At 34.9% G+C, this 23301-nt stretch overlaps 2 protein-coding genes across 2 annotated transcripts in view; one reads left to right on the forward strand and one right to left on the reverse strand.

The window, feature by feature from the left end:
• The window catches only part of LOC139855108 (uncharacterized), a 39240-nt gene extending 27430 nt beyond the window's left edge, over positions 1–11810 (forward strand). The window contains exons 2-5 of the mRNA XM_071844358.1: positions 4105–4635; positions 4678–5176; positions 11504–11555; positions 11694–11810. Of these exons, the coding sequence (XP_071700459.1) occupies positions 4105–4635; positions 4678–5176; positions 11504–11555; positions 11694–11810 (1199 nt within the window). The remainder of the gene's footprint in view (positions 1–4104; positions 4636–4677; positions 5177–11503; positions 11556–11693) is intronic.
• A 4684-nt stretch (positions 11811–16494) lies between these two features.
• LOC139852878 (protein LIKE EARLY STARVATION, chloroplastic) lies at positions 16495–19968 on the reverse strand. Its single transcript, XM_071842218.1, has 4 exons — positions 19357–19968; positions 17583–18199; positions 17061–17248; positions 16495–16980 (listed from the first exon to the last, which is right to left on the reverse strand). Exons 1-4 carry the CDS (start codon positions 19853–19855, stop codon positions 16599–16601), a joined length of 1686 nt encoding a protein of 561 aa, XP_071698319.1. The 5' UTR covers positions 19856–19968; the 3' UTR covers positions 16495–16598.
• Positions 19969–23301: the final 3333 nt, after the last annotated feature.

Genomic DNA, 23301 nt, shown 5'->3' on the forward strand with positions numbered 1-23301 from the left:
TTGTATGTACATCATTATCAACATCACGATCTTCACTTCATCTCACCATTCATCGTCATCATTTACTTATCATCATCATAATCTTTATCCTCATCATACATCAAAACACCGTCAACATCATATCATCACCTACATGATTGTCATAACCGTTAACATCGTATTATTCCACGTACCTCACCATCATCACCATGCCGTTCCACTGTTCCATCATAATCATCATTATAGGCTCGTTATCCCTTTTTACTGTTCATCATCACTTTCACCAAAGGATGCAGGAAACAGTAGCAGTTTATAAATTGGATGTGTTTTGGTTTTTGGATTGGGCTGAAATAGAAACAAAGGCTGTAGTAGCAGCACATACATTTTATTGTCTTTTCATCATCCTCATCATATGTAATCGTCATCTTCCCCGTTAATAAAATAGAAATAGGATAGATCGAGCAGAAGTAATAGTTTCACAGAAGGCTTCAATCTCCGATTTTGATTCGATATAAAACAGAAATAATAGTATTAACGAGGCTATCAAAATAAGGAGGTTACATAAGAAGGTGTAGCAGTGATTTGAGTTTCAATCAAAAAAAAAAAAAAAAAAATAATCGGGTGGTGTTCAATAGCAAGAAAAAAAATATAATATGGTGGTGTGTGATGGTAGTAGTCGGCTGAGGTGGTTTATGGTGATTCTTGGGTGGCCGATGAGAGTGATGGCAGGTGGTTGAGTGGTCTACGGTGGCGGTTGGTGTTTGTTTCACGTAAGAAAACAAAATAAACAAGATTGAGGTGTATGTGGTCGATGGTGGTGGTGTTCGTGGGTGTCGGGTTGCCGGAGACTGGGTGGCCGGTTGGGTGGCGGCTCATGATGCCCTCGGTGGTAGAAGTGAGAGTGAAGGAGAAAGAGAAAAATTGAGGTGGTAACTCCAGTATCAAACATATACATATATCTAATTCATATATATTTATATAAAGATAATATTAGTTAATAATTAATAATTAATATTTATAATTATAATATAATATACATCAATGATCAACTAGGATGATAATTGAAAAGGAAATAGTACGTCCACCAGCCTGTGTTTTAGTTTTATCCTACCGACACTTTTCACGGGATGTGTCCATTGCTAAACAGTTACGGATAAAAGTGTTCCTAAAAATCTCGAATTTTTAGATTAAATATATTTAATTATTTCTCTCATTAACTGTTTGAAACCTGATAAAAAAGGTTTAAAAATTATTTATTTTCTGTTCCAATTTATATGTACGGAGTACTAATATTTAATTTTAAAAAGATAAAAATATATTTAACAAATCTAAAATCTTCGTAATCAATTTTCAGTCCAACTTTTATTTCAATCCCTCATGAACATGTACTATATCTATATTAAAACTAATAAAACGTCAACCGAGTGTTACTGACGTTTACTAATTAAGCTCGAAATCATTCATATTTCATTTTCTCTCTCTATATATATAATCAGTTTTTAAATAACAAGTTTTACCACATAAATATATGTTATAAAATTTAAAACAATAGATTTAATATAATTTTATATATTTACAAATAATAATTGTATACATATTATATATATATATATATATATATATATATATATATATATATATATATATATATATATATATCTATATATTTATAATAATGGTTTTCATTACATTGCATATTATTTTACATAATTAATTCTAATAATTAAATCATATATTATTTTAAATAATAATTCAAATTATTATATATATATATATATATATATATATATATATATATATATATATATATATATATAACTATTTACAAATAGTTGTTCGTGAATCGTCGAGCATAGTCAAAGGGTGATTGATTACATGAATATAGTTCCAAACTTTTTGAGACTCAACATTACAGACTTTGCTTATCGTGACAAAATTATATAAAGATTAAGTTTAAATTTGGTCGAAAATTCCCTGGTCATCACATCATAGTCGAGCAATTTTTTTTTTTTACGAATTTCAAAAATGTAGAACACATTTTTGTTCGACTACCAGTATTTTTGTTCAACTACCCGTGTGTTCTACAATTTTTTGTTCGATTATCAAAAATGTAGAACACATTTTTGTTCGACTATCATAATTTTCGTTCGAATTTTTTTTTTTTGTTCGGCCGCCTTTTTTTTCGTCTTTCCCCTTTTTTGCCCGAATTCCTCTTTTTTTGCTCGTCCGCCACTTTTTTTGCTCGAATTTCCCTTTTTGTTCGAATTTCAGTGTATTTTTGAGTTCTCAGGGTTCTCACACCAAAAAAGTTCTCATTTGATTCCCTAAACCCAAAATCCAAAACCCAAAACCCTAAACTCTAAACCGTTCGTGTTAAAAACTAAATCTAAATCCTAAATCTAAACCCTAAATCTAAACACTAAATTTCTAAACCCTAATATCTAAACCTTATAAACCCTAATATCTAAACCCTAATATCCAAAACCTCAACATACGCTCGAAAAAATACGATAATTGTTATATATTAATTTTTCGAGCATTTTCCCGCCAAAATAAAAACATTTATCACAAAGTATCTTTATTAAATATTCATATTTTCATCCAATCTATAATGTTCGTGAACAAAGTTTTTTCAAAAAATGAAGAAAAAAAAAATTTGCTTCCCCCGATTGGTTACTTCCCAGAGGCGGATCCAAAGTGTTAAGGAGGGGGGCAGCCGCCCCCGGTGGATTTTGAAATTTTAGTGCAAATTTTTTCGGTTTTTTGATTTTGCCCCCGGTGGAATTTTTTTTGCCCCAAACCCTTCATTTTTTGCCCCAATACCTATATATTTTGCCCCAAAACCTTCGTATTTTGCCCCAAAACCTCCAAATTTTGGTAAAAAAAACTCTATATTTTGCCAAAAAAAAATTCCCTACGTTTTAAAAAAAATTCGCCCTCGGTGAAAATTTTTCCTGGATCCGCCACTGTACTTCCCCCTTGATCCTACCACTATATATATATATATATATATATATATATATATATATATATATATATATATATATATATGGGCGGGATCAATGGGGAAGTAACCAATCGGGGGGAAGCAAAATTTTTTATTTTCGTTTTTTTTGGAATTTTTTTTCCGTCATTAAGATCACACAAAAATATGAACATTTAGAAAAGACACTTCATGATGAATGTTATTATTTAGGCGGAAAAACGATCAACAAAAATAACATTCAAGATAATATTGTTCGTGAAGAATATGAACGTTTTTTTCCATGTTTTGTGAAGTAAAATTTAGCCCGATTTAGAGTTTAGGGTTTAGGGTTTAGGGTTTGGTGTTTTGGGTTTATGGAGACCAAACCCTAAACCCTAAACCCTAAACTCTAAACCGTTCGTGTTAAAAACTCAATCTAAATCCTAAACCCTAAATTTCTAAACCCTATAAACCCTAATATTTAAACCCCAATAGCTAAACCTCAACATACGCTCGAAAAACACGATAATTGTCATATATTACTTCTTCGAGCGTTTTTCCGCCAAAATAAAAACATTTATCACAAAGTGTCTTTATTAAATGTTCATATTTTCATCCCATCTATAATGTTCGTGAACAAAGTTTTTTCAAAAAATGAAAAAAAAAGTTTTTGCTTCCCCCCGAATCCTCCCGATTGGTTACTTCCCTCTTGATCCTACCACTATATATATATATATATATATATATATATATATATATATATATATATATATATATATATATATATATATATATATATATATATATATATATATATGTATATATATATATATATGTATGTATATATATATATATATATATATATATATGTATGTATATATATATATATGTATATATATATATATATATATATATATATATATATGTGTGTGTGTGTGTGTGTGTGTGTGTGTGTATATATATATCTATGTGTATATATATATATGTGTGTGTATATATATATATATATCTATGTGTATATATATATATATATATTTGGAGAATTCGGATCTCGGAGAGATCTCGTTTGGACCTTTTTAAGGAGAACTCGGCATATCGGAATAATCTCGGGGAGATCTCGAACGTTGACTTACGTTGACTTTATGGTTTTTTAATAAAAGGAACGATTTCAGACGGATATGCGGGTGTCCATGGGGGCTTTGGGTACGGAGTTCGAAATGAAGAAGGACGCTCCATTCTCGAATTCGCTGTTGCCCACGATTTGGTTGTTGCAAACTCTTTCTTTAGGAAGACGGAAGCTCAGCTAGCAACCTTCCACAGTGGAGGTCATAGTACTCAGATTGATTATTTGCTGCTTCGCAAAGGGGACCTTAGGACCTGCAGAGACTGTAAAGCCCTGACTACCTGGACCTGTTCCACTCAACACAGACTTTTGGTCATGGACTTGGTTCCGCAGAGACGGGTTACTAGGAGAGGGAGACCCACCCAACCTAGGATCCTTTGGAAGAATCTGAATGAAAAGAAAGCCGAAACTTTCAAAGCATCTGTTTTGGAAAGAGTAGAGGCAGTAATGGATACTGTTACTCATGGGGATGCAGATCAGATGTGGAATAGTTTCGCATCAACTATTAGAGATGTCGCCAAGGAAACCTTAGGTGTGGCAGTAGGGACATCGAGAGGACACAAGTCCTGTAGATAATCATGGTGGATTAGTGATGAGGTTCAAACCAAAGTCGCACTTAAGCAACTGAGGTTTAGGGAGCTCGCTACATGTTGGGACGGGACACGTGATGACAGAACTAGGGCAGAAGAAAGGTATAAAGAAGCTAAAAGAGAAGCTAAGAAGGCCGTTGCCCGTGCAAAAGATAAAGCGTATGAAGTTTTGTATAGGAAACTATACTCCAAAGAAGGAGCAAATGATATTTACAGGATTGCTAAAGCTAGGGAGAGTAGGAGGAGGGATATAGATAACATCAAGTTCATCAAGGATGAAGCCGGTCAAACCATAGTAAAGGAAGACGAAATTAGGAAAAGATGGGAAGGGTATTTCCAATCTCTTTTCGTGGGTGAAGGACCCGGGCGCCAAGAGGACCCGCAGGACTTGGGAATAGGACATTTCCAGAACAACAATTTCTGTAGGAGAATCAGTCAGGAAGAAGTAAGATCGGCACTACGAAAGATGGGTAGAAACAAAGCTGTTGGACCAGACCAGATCCCAATAGAGGCGTGGCGGTGCCTAGGCGAGGATGGTGTCAGGTGGTTGACGTGTCTTTACAATAAGACGCTTAGAAGTTATAAAATGCCTACGGAATGGAGACTCAGCGAGATTATCCCCATTTACAAAAATAAAGGGGATGCCCAAATCTGTGGTAATTATAGAGGCATAAAATTACTTAGTCATACTATGAAGCTTTGGGAGAGAGTGATTGAGACTAGACTCCGACGCGAAACTACGGTTTCCGAAAACCAATTTGGTTTCATGCCAGGGCGCTCTTCGATGGAGGCAATTCATATTTTAAGAAGCGTTATGGAGAAGTATAGGGAGAAACAAAAGGGTCTAGAGATGGTCTTCTTAGACTTGGAAAAGGCCTATGATTGCGTACCGCGAAAGTTGATTTGGAAGACCCTTAACGTTAGGGGTATCCCAAGTAGATATATTAGAGCTATTATGGATATGTACGATGGGGCGAAGGCCTGCTTTCGGACGCCTGTGGGAAACACAGAGTATTTCCCGATAGAAGTAGGGTTGCACCAGGGATCGGCCCTTAGTCCTTTCCTTTTTGCTTTGATCCTCGACGAGCTGTATCGAGGAATACAAGAGAACATCCCTTGGTGTCTGATTTTTGCCGATGATATCGTGCTTGTATCGGAAACAAAGGATGAGCTTAACAGAAGGCTAGAACAATGGAGGGAAGCCCTAGAACAAAATGGGCTACGGATCAGTAGACAAAAGACAGAATATCTTAGTTGCGAATTCGGTAGGACTGATGATGAACTTAATGTTGGAGGGAACATCAGCATTGGGGACCAGATCTTGCACCCACAAGAGTCGTTTAGATATCTAGGCTCGGTCCTCCACAAATCAGGGAGGATAGATGAGGACGTGACTCATCGTATTAAGGTAGGTTGGTTGAAGTGGAGAGCAGCGAAAGGGGTTTTGTGCGACAAGAAGATACCACTCAAATTGAAAGGAAAAATTCCTCAAGGTGGCAATCAGACCTGCCATGTTGTACGGATCAGAATGTTGGCCAATGACGAAGGCCCAAGAGAGAAGGATGGAGGTGGCAGAAATGAGGATGCTTAGGTGGACGTGTGGTAAAACCATGCTAGATATGATACCAAATGGTGTGTTTAGGGAAAAACTTGGAGTCAGTAGCATCATCGACAAGCTAAGAGAAGAACGACTTCGTTGGTTTGGGCATGTGATGAGACGACCACGTATTGCCTCGGTTAGGAGAGTTGAGGCACTCACGGTAGATGGTGTAAGGAGAAGGGGTAGACCTACTCGTAGGTGGATGGATAGACTAAGACTCGACATGAGGGAGCTTTCGTTGACCGAGGACATGACTTCTGATAGGGATGCGTGGAGGGCTAGAATAAGAATAGTTGAGTAGGGCTACTTTTATTATTATTATTGTTATTGTTATTGTTATTGTTATTACTGTTATTACTGTTATTACTGCTATTACTGCTATTACTGTTATTATTCTTACTATTACAATTATTAGTATTGTTATTGTTATTATTATTATTTTTTGTATCACTATTATTAATTATTAGTGTATTAGTATTTGTATTACAAATATTTATTACTATTAATATTTATATGAACTATTATTATTACTATTATTTGTATTACTATTACTATCGTTTTTATTAGTTTTATGTATTGTTACTAATAGTATTAAATGAGTATGTTTTTGGTATCTTTGGTTTTTGGATGTATGCATGCTTGCTTGGTTGTTTGTACGTATGCACGTAGGTTCTTGTATGTTTGTATGTATGTATGCATGCATGTAGGTTTTGTAATGAAGGTGTGATGCAGTTACACACGTTTTTATATGTGAGTTTGTTTTTTATGTATGTATATTTGTAGGTAGGTATGTATGTATGCTTGTTTTTTACTTGTCTGCAGGTGTGGTATATTCACTCATGTATGTATGTTTTGCTAATAGGTTTATGTAGGACTGGGTGTTTATGCTATGTATGTATGGTTGTATGTGTGGCTTTATGCATGTATGTATGTACGTAGGTATGTTTCAGACTTGTACGTAGGTATGTCTCATGTATTTACGTAGGTATGTCTGGTGTGTATGTAGGTTTAGGTATGTGTGTATGTATGTACGTATGTATGCATGTATGTATGATCAAGTGATTCGCATCGCTCGGTGCGTCTTGGGACCATTATGGCTGAGGACGACTTCCCTTGCTCTAGAGCTTGGTTGGTTCCTTTTAGTTGGGTGGTTTCGGGGGTATCTACCGTAAAGGTGCATGAGTGGTTTTTGGTTTGCTAAGGGTGGTTGGCTCTTTGCTTGCGCAACAACTTCCACCCGGCATGCCCTCGAGTTGCTGTCCACAAGGTCTTTTGGCTCTATTTATTGAGGCAACGACAAGCGTCGTTTTAGTGGCGTCTTGACTGCCGCTCAGAGCCTAAATTGATTCTTAGGCATGCTTTAAACCCCATGAAAATCTGATTCTACCATTTTCATGGCGTCCCCCCTATATTTTATTATTATTATTATTATTATTATTATTATTATTATTATTATTTTTATTATTATTTTTTATTTATCTTTGTATGTTTTAATTTATTTTTTAATTTCTATTTTCTAGTTTTAAAAAAAAAAAAAAAGTCTTTTTTTAGCCGGAGGTCCTCACGGAAGCAATCTCTCTACCCTGGAGTAGAGAGGGGGATGAATTTCCTTTACCGTGGGTGGAGAATTCTCTCGACTCGTGGTAACAGAAACGACTTCTCTTCTAGTTTAGGGTAGAGGAAGGATTGTCTACACCTTACCTCCCCCATACCTCGCAGGCGCGGGATTGGGTATTGTTGTTGTTGTTGTTGTGTATAAAAACATAAATATATATATATATATATATATATATATATATATATATATATATATATATATATATATATATATATATATATATATATATATATATATATATTATATACGTTTATACGAGATTTTACAAAAATATCCGAGAAATGAGCGAGAAAATCTTAAAAATTACAAATTTTATAAGAAAATCTGACAAATTAGCAATAAAATATGAGAAATAGTGACTTTGACGAAGTTTGACCTCGTTGACCGAGAAATCTCGGGAGATGAACATCTAGTCTCGGTTACCTTCTAAAAACGATATCTCGGGGGAGATCTCTGGAGATTTACGACAATATATATATATATATATATATATATATATATATATATATATATATATATATATATATATTAAATGTTGAGAACTAGTACCAGCCCAGCCCGCGCGTTGCGGCGGGGTTTTTCGGCTTGAATATTCATATTTAACTTAGCGTTATGTGTTTACAGACGGAAGAACGAGTCATGTTGTAAGCTCCGTTTTGTATGTCGTTGTGTTTAGGTTTTTTTAAAAAGTGTCCGTTTTCAACACAGCTAGTTTCATTTTGTTCGTAAAATTATTTTGAGTTTAATGGTGGTGTCGGTTGACAGTGACGCTCGGCTAGCAGAAAGATAAGGCCGTTTAAAAATCGTGATGGATTTTGTGGGGTATTTATAGATTAATATTGAAGTTACGATGTATACTTTTGAAATTTAATTTTAAGTGTGAACATGAGGGGTTGGGCGACAATTTTTTTTTTGGGTGAGATGACAACAAATCTCATGTATAATAATATATGTGTAATTAATTAATTAGTTAATTAAGTTAAAACGACCGATAAAATCTTTTTCAAAGCTTACTTGTTGACTAATTTACAGGTCTAGATGTTGACTAGTCGTGGCCTTTATGAACCACCACTATCAAAATTAGTCGTATATTTTATATATGTTGTACATAACTTATTTTAACTTTTTTTTTTTTAATAAAAACAGAGTTGAGGGTGTTATTACTTATTAGGATACGTAATTATATTTTATATATAATTAATCTTATTTAAAAAGTTAATATTAACCGCTATGCATATAGACAATAGTGTAAAAGTAGTTGCTAGAAAAATTTGTTTTTAAAATTTATTATAATTTTTTTTACAAAAGAATTAAGATAAAAAAAAAAAATTAAGCTTCAACCATTTTGTACTACATGCATCTTTATTTGCACCCACAAGACAACACTACATTTTCCTTTAGGGATGTGATTCTCACATATCACTTTTTGATTCATGTAAACTTTTGTCTTATAAAATTATAGTTATGTTCCTAGATTAATCTTGAAAGTTGAACTTATATTATTATTATTATTAATATAATTAAGGATAAAATAGGTAATTAGGTGTACATAGATTAAAAAGTTGTGTGTAAGGATAACCTTGACTCTTCGAGAACTAATCGGAGTAACTTAATTCAAAAGTTGAATCCAAATACAATATACATTAGAACACCCGAACTCAATCTAAACTATACATTACTACACCCGAACTCAATCTAAACACAAGAAATCTAAACGAGAACTCACAACCAAGATTTTAATAGTGTACTAATTAAAAACATGTGAATATCGTTCTTATTCATCAAAATAATACGCGTAGTACTTTTTATATTTATTAGTAGTAGTTGTTTTAATTATTACTTCATTATTATATTATAAAATAAATGTTTGCAATTAATCTATTAAATGTATACAATAATAAAAGATACGGAATATAAATAATCAAAACATTGCATAAGAAAAAAAATTGACAACCTTACCTTAATTTTAAAGAGCTTTTTTATAAATTAGTTTTGTGAAAGAAATAATCCGTCCCATCTTAAGTGTCCACCTTTCTATTTTGGGATGTTCCATTTCAAGTGTCCACTTGATGTTTCAACCAATCAAAAGAGGTTATTCTGAAGAGAGAAGATTTCTGATTGGCGGAAAATGAAGTTAGTGGGATTTTCTAAAACTGTGTGCAAAAAGTAAGTGGACACTTGTAGTGGGACGGAGGGAGTACTTAACTAGGTAGACTCACATATTACATTTGATTTGAAAATAAACACTTATGCTTATTTATGAGATAAATTAAAGTGAAAAAGTGAACATATAAAAATATTTAATATAATATTTTTCCAGTAATCTCAATCTTTATATTTACTATACTACTACGAGCCAGATGTTCAGTGGTGGCAACGGAAGATATGTGGTTCGAAGTAACAATCGTAGGTTTAATAATGGCCACGATAGATCTATTAAGAGTCATGATTGAACCCGCCTGATTGCGGTGACGGTTGAAGGTTAAATTTATGATGGTTTGAACCTTATTATAGATAGATATAAGTCAAGTGTTGTAAAAGTCGCTTATCAACCGGAGCTTCTAAAATGTAATAGTTCGAGTCAGAGACTAGTCAAAATCAACTTTAATTTTAACTGTAAATTACCTAATCTGACCAAATAAATTTGACTATAAACCAATATATTTTTTTAATTTTGACTAATTAAAATGGATTTTACACTTTTAACCTTATAAATCAATCGGGTCTAACTACTTCAAAACCTCAACCATTCGAGGACTAGTCAAGATACTTTCATAACCAAGTATGTGTACAAACTTTCATTTAAGATCAATGTGGTTGGCCATTATGACCTCATTACTCTATTATGACACCTTCGTATTATTAGTCATGCCTTTGATACACGTTTCGTATCAAGTTTTCAGGGGTTTATTCTCTCTAACTCATAACATGTGTTCACATTATTATTTTTTATTATTTTGAATTGTTTCAAATACGTGTAGGCTTGCATATTATAACCAACTAAAGGATATTGCGACGGATATGTATGTTACATGATTGGTGAAAATCGAAGTTAATAGAGAATCATAAAATTTAGGTGATGTGTGATAAAGTCTTGAGATCTTTATCAGATAAAGGTGACCTTAATATTAGGAGTTAAGCATTTAATATATCATTATTACTCAAGTAGTCAAGTGGTGTTAGAAATTTTTATCTAATTCTCATGCGCTTTGGTCGAAAGTGATTCAGTCCATGTTGGTTATAGTTTTTGGTTAGAAGAAATTGATATGATTGTTTATTGTCACATTGGTGGATATAAGGATGTCATCTCACATAGGTGGGAGGAAGAAGTTGGAGGTGGGTGACTTGGTTATAAAAAGAGGGCTAAGTCTCACTTTTAAATTGCATAAATCAATACACTTTAAGTATTTGATTATTTCTTTCTTTCTCACTCTTATTTGAGAGTTGTTCTAGTTAAATATTTTGGAGAGTGTAGTTGACTTAAGAGAGTTGTCTATGTCAATTATAACAATTTGTGATATAGTGTATTTCTCTCTTTGGAGGCCCGTGATTTTTCTCCTGTTTTGGAGTTTTCACGTTAAATTCTTGTGTTGTGGATTGTCTTTATTTCTTTACTGTCTTTTATTAGGCGTGTGTTGGAAATTAGTCAGACCATTTTTCTCAACAACTGGTATCAGAGCGTCAGGTTTGGCTGAGAGTCTCGGTTATAGGAGTCGGAGTATGCTCTATGGTCGCGGCTTTGTTTGAGCTTTCATATCAGAAACTACTTCTATTGATCGTATAGGATATCTGGATAGATAATATCTTTTTTGATTCAGAGTAAGTGGTTTCAAGAATTTGTCGTGGACCTGGTTGCTGGATTTTCCAAACAGTCACCAATTATATTGGGACCAAACAGATCCTACCTCTCTACTACATCAATCGGCCAGTTGTAACGTGGGCAATTGTTGTTCATAAGATACGGATACGATATCGAAGTTCAGTCTAATAAGGTTTGATGTAGAGAAAATTGATGGGAGGATCACTTTTGGCTTGTGGCAAGTTCAAGTCAATGATGTGTTGATTCAGTCCGGTTTACACAAGGCATTGAAGGGTAAACCCACCTTTGTTTCCGGCAGTGATTCTAGCAGTAAGTTCGATGAAGAAGAACGGGATGATATGGATTTGAGAGCGGCAAGTGTGATTCGTTTGTGTCTTGCAAAGAACGTGCTTGCAAATGTGCTCGGGTTATCAACGACTAAGGAACTTTGGGATAAACGAGAGCAATTGTACCAGGGCAAAGGCATCTCAAATCAGTTGTGTCTTAAAGAACAGTTACATACTTTGCGTATGGATGAGGGTTCAAAGACTTCAAATCATCTGAGTATTCTTAATGGTATTGTTTCGGAATCGGAAGCTATTGGAGTTAAAGTGGATGACGAAAATAAAGCATTGAGGTTGATATTAACTTTATAATCGTCCTATGGGCACATGAAACCTATTTTGATGTATGGGAAGAAACTCGGAAGTTTGAAGATGTTAATAGCAAGATCTCATCCGAGGAGAAAAGACTGGAAGGTAAAGATGTCTCGTCATCAGAAGGTACAGTACTGTTGTGTCCGGATAGGCGGAAGAGAAACTCTATAAAGAATCTGGTATGCTGGAGGTGCGAGAAGACTGGACATGTAAGGGTTAATTATTCAGGTGGAGCTAATCCGGCAAATGGCTCCAATGACGCTAACGTTGTCTCCGTCGTTAGCGGTTCCACAAATTGCACATGTGCGTTAGTTTGGCGTTGATGCAGGTTGTGTGGTGGAAGCATATGTTGTAGCTGATGAAACTTCCAGGGAAAGCCAAACAGGATGTTGCACCATAACAGTTCACTTGGGTACACAACATGTGCCGATGTGAAATGCTTGAAACGTGATATTCTAAGTGTTATATTCTTTATGGTAGAGTATGATGATTCTGTTAAGAGTTATGATTGTCCGTAATGGCAATGATTGTCGGTTTAGACAATGTTCGACACATATGCAAATTTTATTTCTTGGGTTAGGGATAATGTCGGCGGCATGAAGATGAGGATCTTGAAGTTGTCGTTGAGGAAGCATCTAAGTCGGTGTCCTTTGCAATGTGGAAGTATGATTATCTTCTTCTATCCAAAAGATGGAGATTTGTAGGTTATAGTTTTGGTTAGAAGAAATTGATATGGTTGCTTATTGTCACATTGGTAGATAGAAGGATGTTATCCTATATAGGTTGGAGGTGGGTGACTTGGTTATAAAAGGAGGGCTAAGTCTCACCTTCAATTTGTACTAATCAATACACTTTAATTATTTGATTATTTCTTTTTTTTCTTACTTTTGTTCGAGAGTTTTTCTAGTTAAATATTTTGGAAAGTGTAGTTGGCTTAAGAGAGTTGTCATGTCATTGTAACAATTTGTGATATAGTGTATTTCTTTCTTTGGAGGCTCGTGGTTTTTCTCCCGTTTTGAAGTTTTCATGTTAAATTCTTGTGTTGTGGATTGTATTTATTTCTTTACTGTCTTTCATTTGACATGTGTTGGGAATTAGTGAGACCATTTTTCTCAACAATCCGTTCATTCATGGATAAACTTTCAAAAAGTTAGTGTGGGAATGGTGTGTGGCATTCCATTATGGCTGTTTGCAATTCTTCAATTAATCGGGGGGTCTGATTCCTTGAATGCTTTTCACTTGTCAATTGGCAATGGAAACAATGTTTGGTTATGGCTAGAATCTTAGATTAAAGTGTCACTTTGGATTATTGGTTTGAACATTATGACTGGTGCAATTTCTGAGAAATAGCGTGATAAGTACAATTTTATGGTGGAGGTTGCAAGTGTGTGACGAAGGCTGTGAATGAATAGAGAGAAGTGATAGTTGAGAAATAAATAATGCGGTTGTAGAGTTGTTGCCTTGTGAGGATGTAAAATTTGTTTTCCACCCTCTAATTATCTCGAAATTGAGGTGATATCGATCACCGTAAAAAGTCCATACATTATCCCTTTTAACCCTCTCCATTGTCCCTTTTAACCCTCTCCATTATACCCCCGTTATAAAAACTCAAGAATTGTTGATTAGTATTTTATCCCTCCTCCTTCTCCTTTTCGTAGTCAAAAGTAAAAATAAGAAAAAATTACGCCGTTAGTACCTGTGGTTTGTTTAGATTATCATTACAACACCTAAACTTTATTTTTTGCGCAGTTGGTACCTAGGTTTTGTTTAAATTCGTGATTGGTACCATTGACTAACTGTCGATAAATTTTAACAGCAATCCCTCACATGTGCCATGCATGTGAGGGTAATTTCGTCCGTTTCATTTATTTAATCTATATAAAAGTACAATACCATACCACTAGAAAAACTATACTATGCGAGAAAAACTTTGCACTTTTACTTCTAAAAGCAGTTTATTTTATACTCCGTATTTTCTTACTCCTAAATGTCACGATCAAATTTTATAGAGGACTACTAAACACCTTACACAAGGTTGTTTGCAAATTAGCTTTACATGTGAAAGGCTCCATAACATTCTTACATCGCAACATATATCACAACAGTAAGTATGTTAGAATAATATATGATAATTAGCTTGGAACATCATTATAAAGCAGCTCCATAACAAAATCTAGTACACACTATATAATAAGCAAGCCAAACAGAAACTCAAATTAAGAAGTAAGTGATTAACCAACTCTACTAAAAAATATTGACTTATTTCAAACCCATTTTATAAATTTTACAAAATAATCAGCTAGATTTATTCATGTTATGCAAACAGTGGATACTTAGAAGATAGACATAAACCGATCATTTTCTCTATGGCAACGTTGGACACGGTGAAGAATATAACCGGATTAACCGAGTGGTTCGGTGAGAACAAGCGGCTCGGGAGTTTGGTCCAGCAATAAGATTGCTGATTTTTTTCCAAAAATGTAAAGAGGATGAAGGATATTGGAATAAAATTTCTGAAGGTGGTTTGAAGCGTATATATGAATGGTAATCAAATAATCAACTATTTGGCAAAATCGAGTAAAAAACAATAACGATGATGATTTTTCAAAATCATCAATTAGATGAAATCGAGTGAAGAACAGTACGACGAGCTCAAATTTTGATTTTTTGAATCAATCACTTTTAGATCACGATCTCTACATGAAACATGTTGCAAATTCAAATCTTAATGCTCAACTATCAACCTCATAACCTGAATCAACATATATCTCACGAGAATTTGATGAGAAACAAATTGGTTGACTTTTGAAACCTTAGCTTTGACTCGAAAATCCGAATTCGTTTCAATGAATTGAAACCTCAAACTTTGCATATAGATTCAAGACGTGATTCTCAACTACTCTGCATTTTTAGATTTCTCGATTTCGTTCCCAAATGATTCGGAGACTAGAACGAGCTTGAGTTTTCAAACAAGAACTCGATCTGATTTTGCTTGAATCAGTTGTTGTTGATGTGGATAATAAACCGTAATTCATTTTAAATGGATTAATATAATGTAAAGGGACGAAATAACCTCACATGCGTTGCACATGTGAGGGGTTGCTGTTAAAATTTAACTAAAGTTAGCCAGATGTACCAATCACAAAAGCTACACAAAACCTAGTTACCAAGTACGTAAAAAATAAAGTTTAGGTGTTGTAATGATAATCTCAACAAACCACAGGTACTAACGTTGTAATTTTTTTTAAAATAATAAACATAAATAAAAAAGGTCAATTCCTATGTTTTCCCCTATGTTAATTAGGCCTTGTGATTTAGAGTTTTTGTCCATTTGTAGGCCTTCAAAAGGTCCATGCTGTTGCGATTGGTCTTCATCAGGCCCGGCCAACTTGTTCGCTTGACATATTAAGTCTGTTGACACGTGTCTTTTTACTTTTTATTTATTTATTTTTTTTAGACGTTATTGGAGCTCCCTCTACTTGGGCAGGGTCGTTCTTTTATTCGAGTTTGTGTAGCACAACAAACTCCCCGCATCAACTTTGGAAACTTTTTGACGAGTCTATTGTAATTAACATAACTAAATTTTTAGCCGTTACATAAGCGCTACATAACTATCATAACTAATTTCTTAGCGCAAAAAAGATAAAACCAATGTATATATAACCCACAAGACAAAAGATTCCATGGCTTGCCTTTAAACACACATTACGGACGCCCTATAACGACGATAGGAATCATTGAACCATCTCTGTCATGATAATGGAACATTTTATAATTTCATGGTTTATGTCAATGTCCATGAACACATTTTTTTAAATTTTCTTACATCTCCATCTTTAGTTACTAAAGTCTCAGTAAGTACCTAAACGGCATAAGCTCCAAGGTGTTCGGCGTGCCAAACGTATAATTACGGTACATTTAATTCAACGAACATGAAATGTCATTTAATATGTACGTATTAAGATCCATCGTAAGGTAGTTTCAGTGTTACCGTTCTCAACCTACACATAAACCTCACCTTCAAACCATACCAGAAATTACTCATTTTGACTTGGCCATTAACATATTTTACCACACATAACTGAATTCAAACCCATGTTAACCTAATGCATAAGCACATTTATTGCATTAGAAGTTCATAATTTTACTTACAAACATGTTCAGTCATCAGTCATCACAAGATGCTCATCAAATATCTATACCTTCTTACAGTATATCTAATTATTTTTATATAATCAAGGATGAAAAAAAAAATGTACACACAATTCTTATAACGAGTCCCTGTCAGAAGGTTTCTTGACTTCACGTAACGGGACAGAATTTTGATAGCAATGGTAAAAATCATAATGAGGAAACTTTTCGTACCAGGTGTCTTGCCGAACATGAGTGTCCCAGTGTTCGCCGCTGCTGCTTTTGCCGTATTTGTGGACCCATCCAGTGCCGTTGTGACCTTCGCCCCATGTTTTATTCCATCTTTCTCCGTATTTACCTTCCCACCATGTTTCCCCTTGTTTGACTCCATGCCCGTTTTGGTCAAAGTGCTCGTCCCATTTATCACCCCATTTAGTCCACCTGTCACCCTCTGAACGTTCTGCCCATTTATCGGTGTATTTCACACTTCCACCTTGCCCATCATATTTCTCGCCCCACCTGCCAAGTCATCATTATTAAACAAACAATAATATAATTCACCCGTGTAGGACTTAAGATATGAAATTGTAAAATGGTACCTTTCATGCCAAACATGAGCATGGCCAACGTCTAGCTGTGTGGTTGGGTCAATGGTGCACCACTTGTGAGCCCACTTCTCGGCTTGACCAGCACCGTAATGTTCAAACCATTTTTCCTGCCACTCATCACCTTTTCCATTCTTCCCCCATTTATCTGCAGTCTTTTCAATATGCATACACCCTTCAATCTGTACATATACCACGCACGTTGCTTTAAACATAAACACTTGAGACAGTAAAGCCACATGCATGTATATTAGCCAAGTTGAAATATCAAAATTTTGACCAACTTTGACTTTGACCAACTCAGACCCAACCCAGCCAAGTTTGACCGCCTTTGACCTGACTTTTTAACGTTGACCGACTTTTTAAGTGTTTTTGGGCAAAACAAGACGGTTTAGTCCCCAAACTGATACGTCGGCCGACTTTTACAACGGTGGATATAAGTATGGAGTACAAGAGCTTCATCACACAAAAAATTAAAATGTAATAAAGTCAAAATTTGAAGAAAACATCATATACCTGTGCCATTGATTCTTTCCAAAATTCACGCCAAACGTTTCCATAAGCATCACGACCCGATTTCTCGGACCCAAGCTCCTTATAACCCAACTCATCAGCCGCTTCCCAATATTTCTCTTCCCATTCAACAGATTTATCAGCACTAACACCCCTAGTCAAAGTCCACCTACACACCACTCCATCTGGCCTTACGTCCGTCCCAGTTTCTTTCCACCACATCGATCCTTCCTGTTTAATCCCGTGCGATGATGCCACCGGATCCACTTCAGCAAGTGCATGAGCTGCATCTTCTGCATACGTTGAAAACATATTATCGACCTCTTGTTCTTCTCTCAGTTCAGATATGGACTTAGCTTCATCCTGTTTCTGAACCCCCATTAGTGACTGAAGAGGAGGAAGAGGCGGATTGTGATTAACGTCGGTTTTGCTTTCGAATGGTAGGGACAGATGACTTATGGATGGTTCAACTTCCATTAATGGTCTTGGTTGAATAGGAGATGGTGATGTTTTTCGACTTGGTGTTATGTCGGGCCCGCTACTGACATTAGAAACGATATCAGTAGGTGGTATCCAAGACCAAAAACTTGGACCTGGTGTTCCGATACTTTCTGACGATCCTGATACACGCAGATATGTATTGTCAACAGTGAGTATCATGAACCAATGTGTTTTTCTAATGAATGAAATAAAACCGATAGAGAAAGACAACGGTTAAGTAAAACTGGAAATTTATTAAATAACCTTCTTCTATACTGAGACATGGCAAGTTTCGGTATGAATATGATCAGGTTAGGTAACGGGTCAAAACAGGTAATTGAAATTAACTTTCTTCTATACTGAGAGATAATTAGTGACTTAAATATCAAACGTCAAACTGGGTATAGTTTAGCAGCTTCCTTCATTATTAGCCCTTTCGTAAACTAAGTAACTGTTGTTTATTATCTATTATCTACTATTGAATACAATCAGCCATATCATAGTCTAATTGAGTGCGTTTGTTTACCTCTTAATTGAATAGTTCAACACTAAATGTTGCGTTTGTTTCTGACTTCTAAATGATATATAGTGCTAAATGGTTTAGAATTCAGTGGTGAATCATTCAGAGTTGAAATATTCTCTTAACCAATTTTTTTTTTTTTGAACAGCGATTTTTTGGCATCAATATCATTTATTCCAACGACCCTCATCATTTGCACGTAACACACACGTTCGGGCGGAAACCCAAACCCGATCGACGGTACCCGGGAACACATCCATTTAAAATACATTAAACATCTAAATTTTATATAATATCGTCTTTAAATTGTATCAAGAACACTTATTCAACAACTATATTGTTTTTTATTCATGTAAAAGGTTAATAAGGTAATTTTACATCATTAACATTGCTCATTCAAAATTATCATCAAACAGTTTATTGTTGTTCAGAACCGAGTTCAATCAAAACACTTGAATCATTCAGATTATGAACCTTTCAGCGTTTGATCATTCAGTTTTATCAAACACACCCTTAAGTTCAACATATCATATTTCAGTAAATTCATTTTAATGCAACCTAATACTAATAAAATATACTACCTTTCTATGCCAGTATGCCCTAACACCAATTAAAACTGAAAATTACAACCTCTAAGCAGAAAAAACATTATTTAAACAAAAATTCCTACTTAATTAATCATATAATCATAATCATTCAATATATAACATAATCATCTTCAAAATGTACATCTAAAAACATAATTAAATTCCATCATTATAAAGCAAATTCAGTTACCTTGTACCAAATCTGTAACAAGAACATCCTCTCCATCACCATCACCACCATCATCATCATCCAAATCATAAGTTTCATCTTCAGCATTCATCATCTTCTTTTTTTCCTCCTCATTCAAAAGTGTACTAGCAACTGCAATAGCAGCAGCAGCTCGATCGATAACTTGTATCCTCTGAATCCTATCTCTTTCTTCCTTATCAACATCTAAAATCTTCAAAAACTCACTACTTTTAACCTCCAAATCTTCATCATTTCCCGCCACATTTTTAGCAATTTTATTAAACTCAATTTCTTTCCTATCTCTATCCATGGCTTTTTTCCACATACCCAGATACGAATCACCACCCACATCCGAAACCCTAACTGTTCCATTACCAAATCGTTTGCTTAGCAGCAAAAAGTGTCTGTTTGGGTGGTGTGTTTGTGCGAATCTGTGATGGGGTTTTGGGTATGATGAATAAGAAGAGGGTGTGAAAGTAATGTAAAATTGGGAAGACATTTTTGATAAAATTGATGATGATGAATGAATAAATGAATCAAAGTTTGAGTTTTTATGTTGGAATTTGATACTTTTCTTGAAGAACAAAAAGTATCACTTGAATTTGAAGTAATGGAGGAGGACTATTAACGAAGTGAGGGAACATTGAAGTAAAATGAACTTGTGATTTCAAGTGAATCTCGTGGGCCACTATATCCTTTTTCTACATTTTATTTGAAACTTTTATTTTTATAAATAATTAAAATTAATAAATTTAGGGATGTCGATGAAGCACTGAAGCAGTGACTATTCAATTAAGTTCTTATTATTTTTAACTCTGGGATGTCGATATGAAGAGAAGGAATGACAAGTGTCATCGTATGTGTTTGACAAGGCTATCAGTTAGAGTTTGATTTGGTAACTGAAGTTATTATTTTACGGAGTAAGATTTAGAATGGTTCTAACCAAACGTCAGTCATGTAATGTGTCGCAATTTGACGTAATGTGACGAACTTAATCAGGGTCGGTCCCGAAAATTTAAGGACCCTGAGCGAGATGAAAAAAAAAGCTTTTGGACCCTAACGAATATTATAAACTATTAAAAAAAAATCTTTTTCTGCTTTGCTAGAATGCTACTGTACTTTGATTTCTTTTATTTTTTGACCTATCGTGCTTAGTCTTCGATGTTTTAGTTGAGTATTCTTAGTTCTCCTACTTCTCAAATCTCCGATATGTCTATTTACATAAAAAATTTGGCCCCAGAAAAGCATGGGCCCTGAGCGGTCGATCACTTTGTTTCCCCTCCGGGCCTCCCCTGCTGTTAACCTCGTCGGTAATTTGACGGATATCGGCGTTAGTCAGTAATTTGACGGCATCCAAACACATGTTTTCACATTTTATATTAATTAATTTTTTCTCACTCAATTTCTAATCACATTTTACTACATCACACTACCAATATTATCTCAAAAAATTGACATTTAGGGTTAACGAAAGTCATACTAATATTTATCACAAAAATTTGACATTTAGGGTTAACGAAAGTCAAATACAGTCACAATCAAAAACACATTCTTTTCATCAAAAAGTACACAATTTGACTCTGACATCACAGTCAGGGTTAGGAATAGTCATAATGTTTTATAAGCTTTACATGAAGTTTCAAGATATAGAATGACATACGGAAAGTCAATACGAAAAGTCAATGATGTGACGACCCGGAAATTCCGACCAAATTTAAACTTAATCTTTATATAATTCCGACTTGATAAGCAATGAATTTTAATAAATCTTGAACCTCCGGAAAGAGTTTTACACAAACTTTTGGTCACCCTTTTATTCCGACGATTCACGAACGTCATAACTTGATTTAATTGTTTAATTATTGTGTATATATATATGGATTTATATATATTTAACTTGAAAATATGATAATTAAATATCTCATTAAGTATATTAACAAAGTATTATACTATATATTTTCAAACTACTAATTTAAAGAGTTTTCAAACAATATATATGTTAGTATTTAAACGACGTAATTAACTTATGTTAAGATGTATTTACATATAATGTATTACGAGTGTAAATACATCCTTACAAGTATTGAATACACTTTATAATATACCAATACATATAAAGGATATCTATACTCGTATTTCCGTTTAATTTCCTCAAGAATTCTACTCGCATTCATACGGTATTTTTACCCGTATTATACACAGCTTCTAGAAGTATTTACTATTGGTATATACTGATATGGCTGAAACGGACGGTTTTTATTCGCGCGGTGTCGTCAGGCCGCGGCTCGCCAGGATCAGCCACTCGTGGGAGGAAGGTACTGTTTTAAATTTATATTTAGCGTGGCCTAAATCTTACTACTCCTTATAAGTAAGGGAAGTATGACCTAGAGTCGTATTTTTGAGATATCAGTAGAATCGAACCTATATTTAAGCCTAAGATAGTTAGGGAGTAGTGAATATTTATTTTGGAATTTTCTAATAGATAAAGTAAATGCGATAAAATTCGTAATTCAGTGTAACGACCCGACTTCGTTATACCAAAAATACGCCATAAAAAAAAATTCTGGACCTGTACATCTGGACGGCGTCCAGATTCTTGGACGGCGTCCAGTACTGAAGGCCTGGACGGCGTCCAACCTTTTTGGACGGCGTCCCGTTGCTCTGTCAGGGACTGATCCCCGTGCTCACATACGTGAGCGGAAATCCAGCTTCCCGACACTATTTAAACGAAAACCTTTATTCAACATATCAATTTAAGTAAAACTAATAGATTTCCAACATCGAAACATGTTTTACATCATCGGGCCCACAATCGCCCATTTTACGGATTTCGTTCAAAAATAAAATTTTCGACCATAAGAGTTTAATTTCCAAACGACACCTAGTGCATGGTGTTTGGGGTTAAACTACCCAAATCTTAGCCGAACTTCCAAAAGCTATACCCCTGAGAGCCACTACTAATCCTAACTAATACCTTTGTCCTTGTCCACGCCGGAGCCTAAAAAGGTAAACAACGAGAGGGTAAGCAAAACGCTTAGTGAATGCAATAATTATACACATACATATATAATATACCTACTTGCAATCACTTACTCACATACCGCATACATGCTAGCAACACAATTAGCTTATAATTTCAAGTATAAAGCTAGTAACCTCCAATACCGCAAACTAGCAACAACAAAGGCTATATATATATATATATATATATATATATATATATATATATATATAAAACCCGAATAATATAGTATGCTACACTACAACACAATAACCATGGTTAACCAATCGAACGAGGGAACGGTATTTAAAGGACCGTCGGAGTTCATAACAACCATTAGTGCACTTAACACGTCGTACACTAACCCCACGGGTGGCATCTTAACACGTCGATACTTCACCCTGGGTGGCGTCTTAACACGTCGACACTTAACCCCGAGTGGTGTCTTAACACTTCGACACTTCACTCTTCATTTTACTTGAGGTGACATCTTAACACGTCGATACTTCACCTCGAGTGGCGCCTTAACACATCGGCACTTCACCCTTCATCTTACTTGGAGTGGCATCTTAGCACATCGATACTTCACTCCGGGTGGAGTCTTAACACATCGACACTTCACCCCGGGTGGCATCTTAAAGCATCGACACTTCACCCGTCATATTACTTTGAATGGTGTCTTAGCACATCGACACTTCACTCGTCACGTGAACGTGGTGTCTTAGCACATCGACACTTCACATCTCACGCTACAATAAATATATACATTATATACCTACGCATATAATTATTCCACTCACCTCAAAGTCTTTTGTGAAGGATAACCGAGCTTGCAAACTTCAATGTAACATACCTATTACATTATGTACATAATCAATCACAAGATCAAGTTGGTCAACCAACTCACTCACCATTCTAGTGTCACTTTGACCCAAGGTGCAATT

This window comes from Rutidosis leptorrhynchoides, chromosome 6 (genome assembly GCF_046630445.1).
Source record: "Rutidosis leptorrhynchoides isolate AG116_Rl617_1_P2 chromosome 6, CSIRO_AGI_Rlap_v1, whole genome shotgun sequence".
NCBI lineage: Eukaryota > Viridiplantae > Streptophyta > Magnoliopsida > Asterales > Asteraceae > Rutidosis > Rutidosis leptorrhynchoides.

Coding starts and splice junctions, on each gene's coding strand:
- LOC139852878 (XM_071842218.1), bottom strand. CDS start 19,855: ATGTCTTCCCAATTTTACATTACTTTCACACCCTCTTCTTATTCATCA. Junction 18,200..19,356: donor TGTTACAGATTTGGTACAAG/GTAACTGAATTT, acceptor TGCGTGTATCAG/GATCGTCAGAAAGTATCGGA. Junction 17,249..17,582: donor GGAAAGAATCAATGGCACAG/GTATATGATGTT, acceptor GTATATGTACAG/ATTGAAGGGTGTATGCATAT.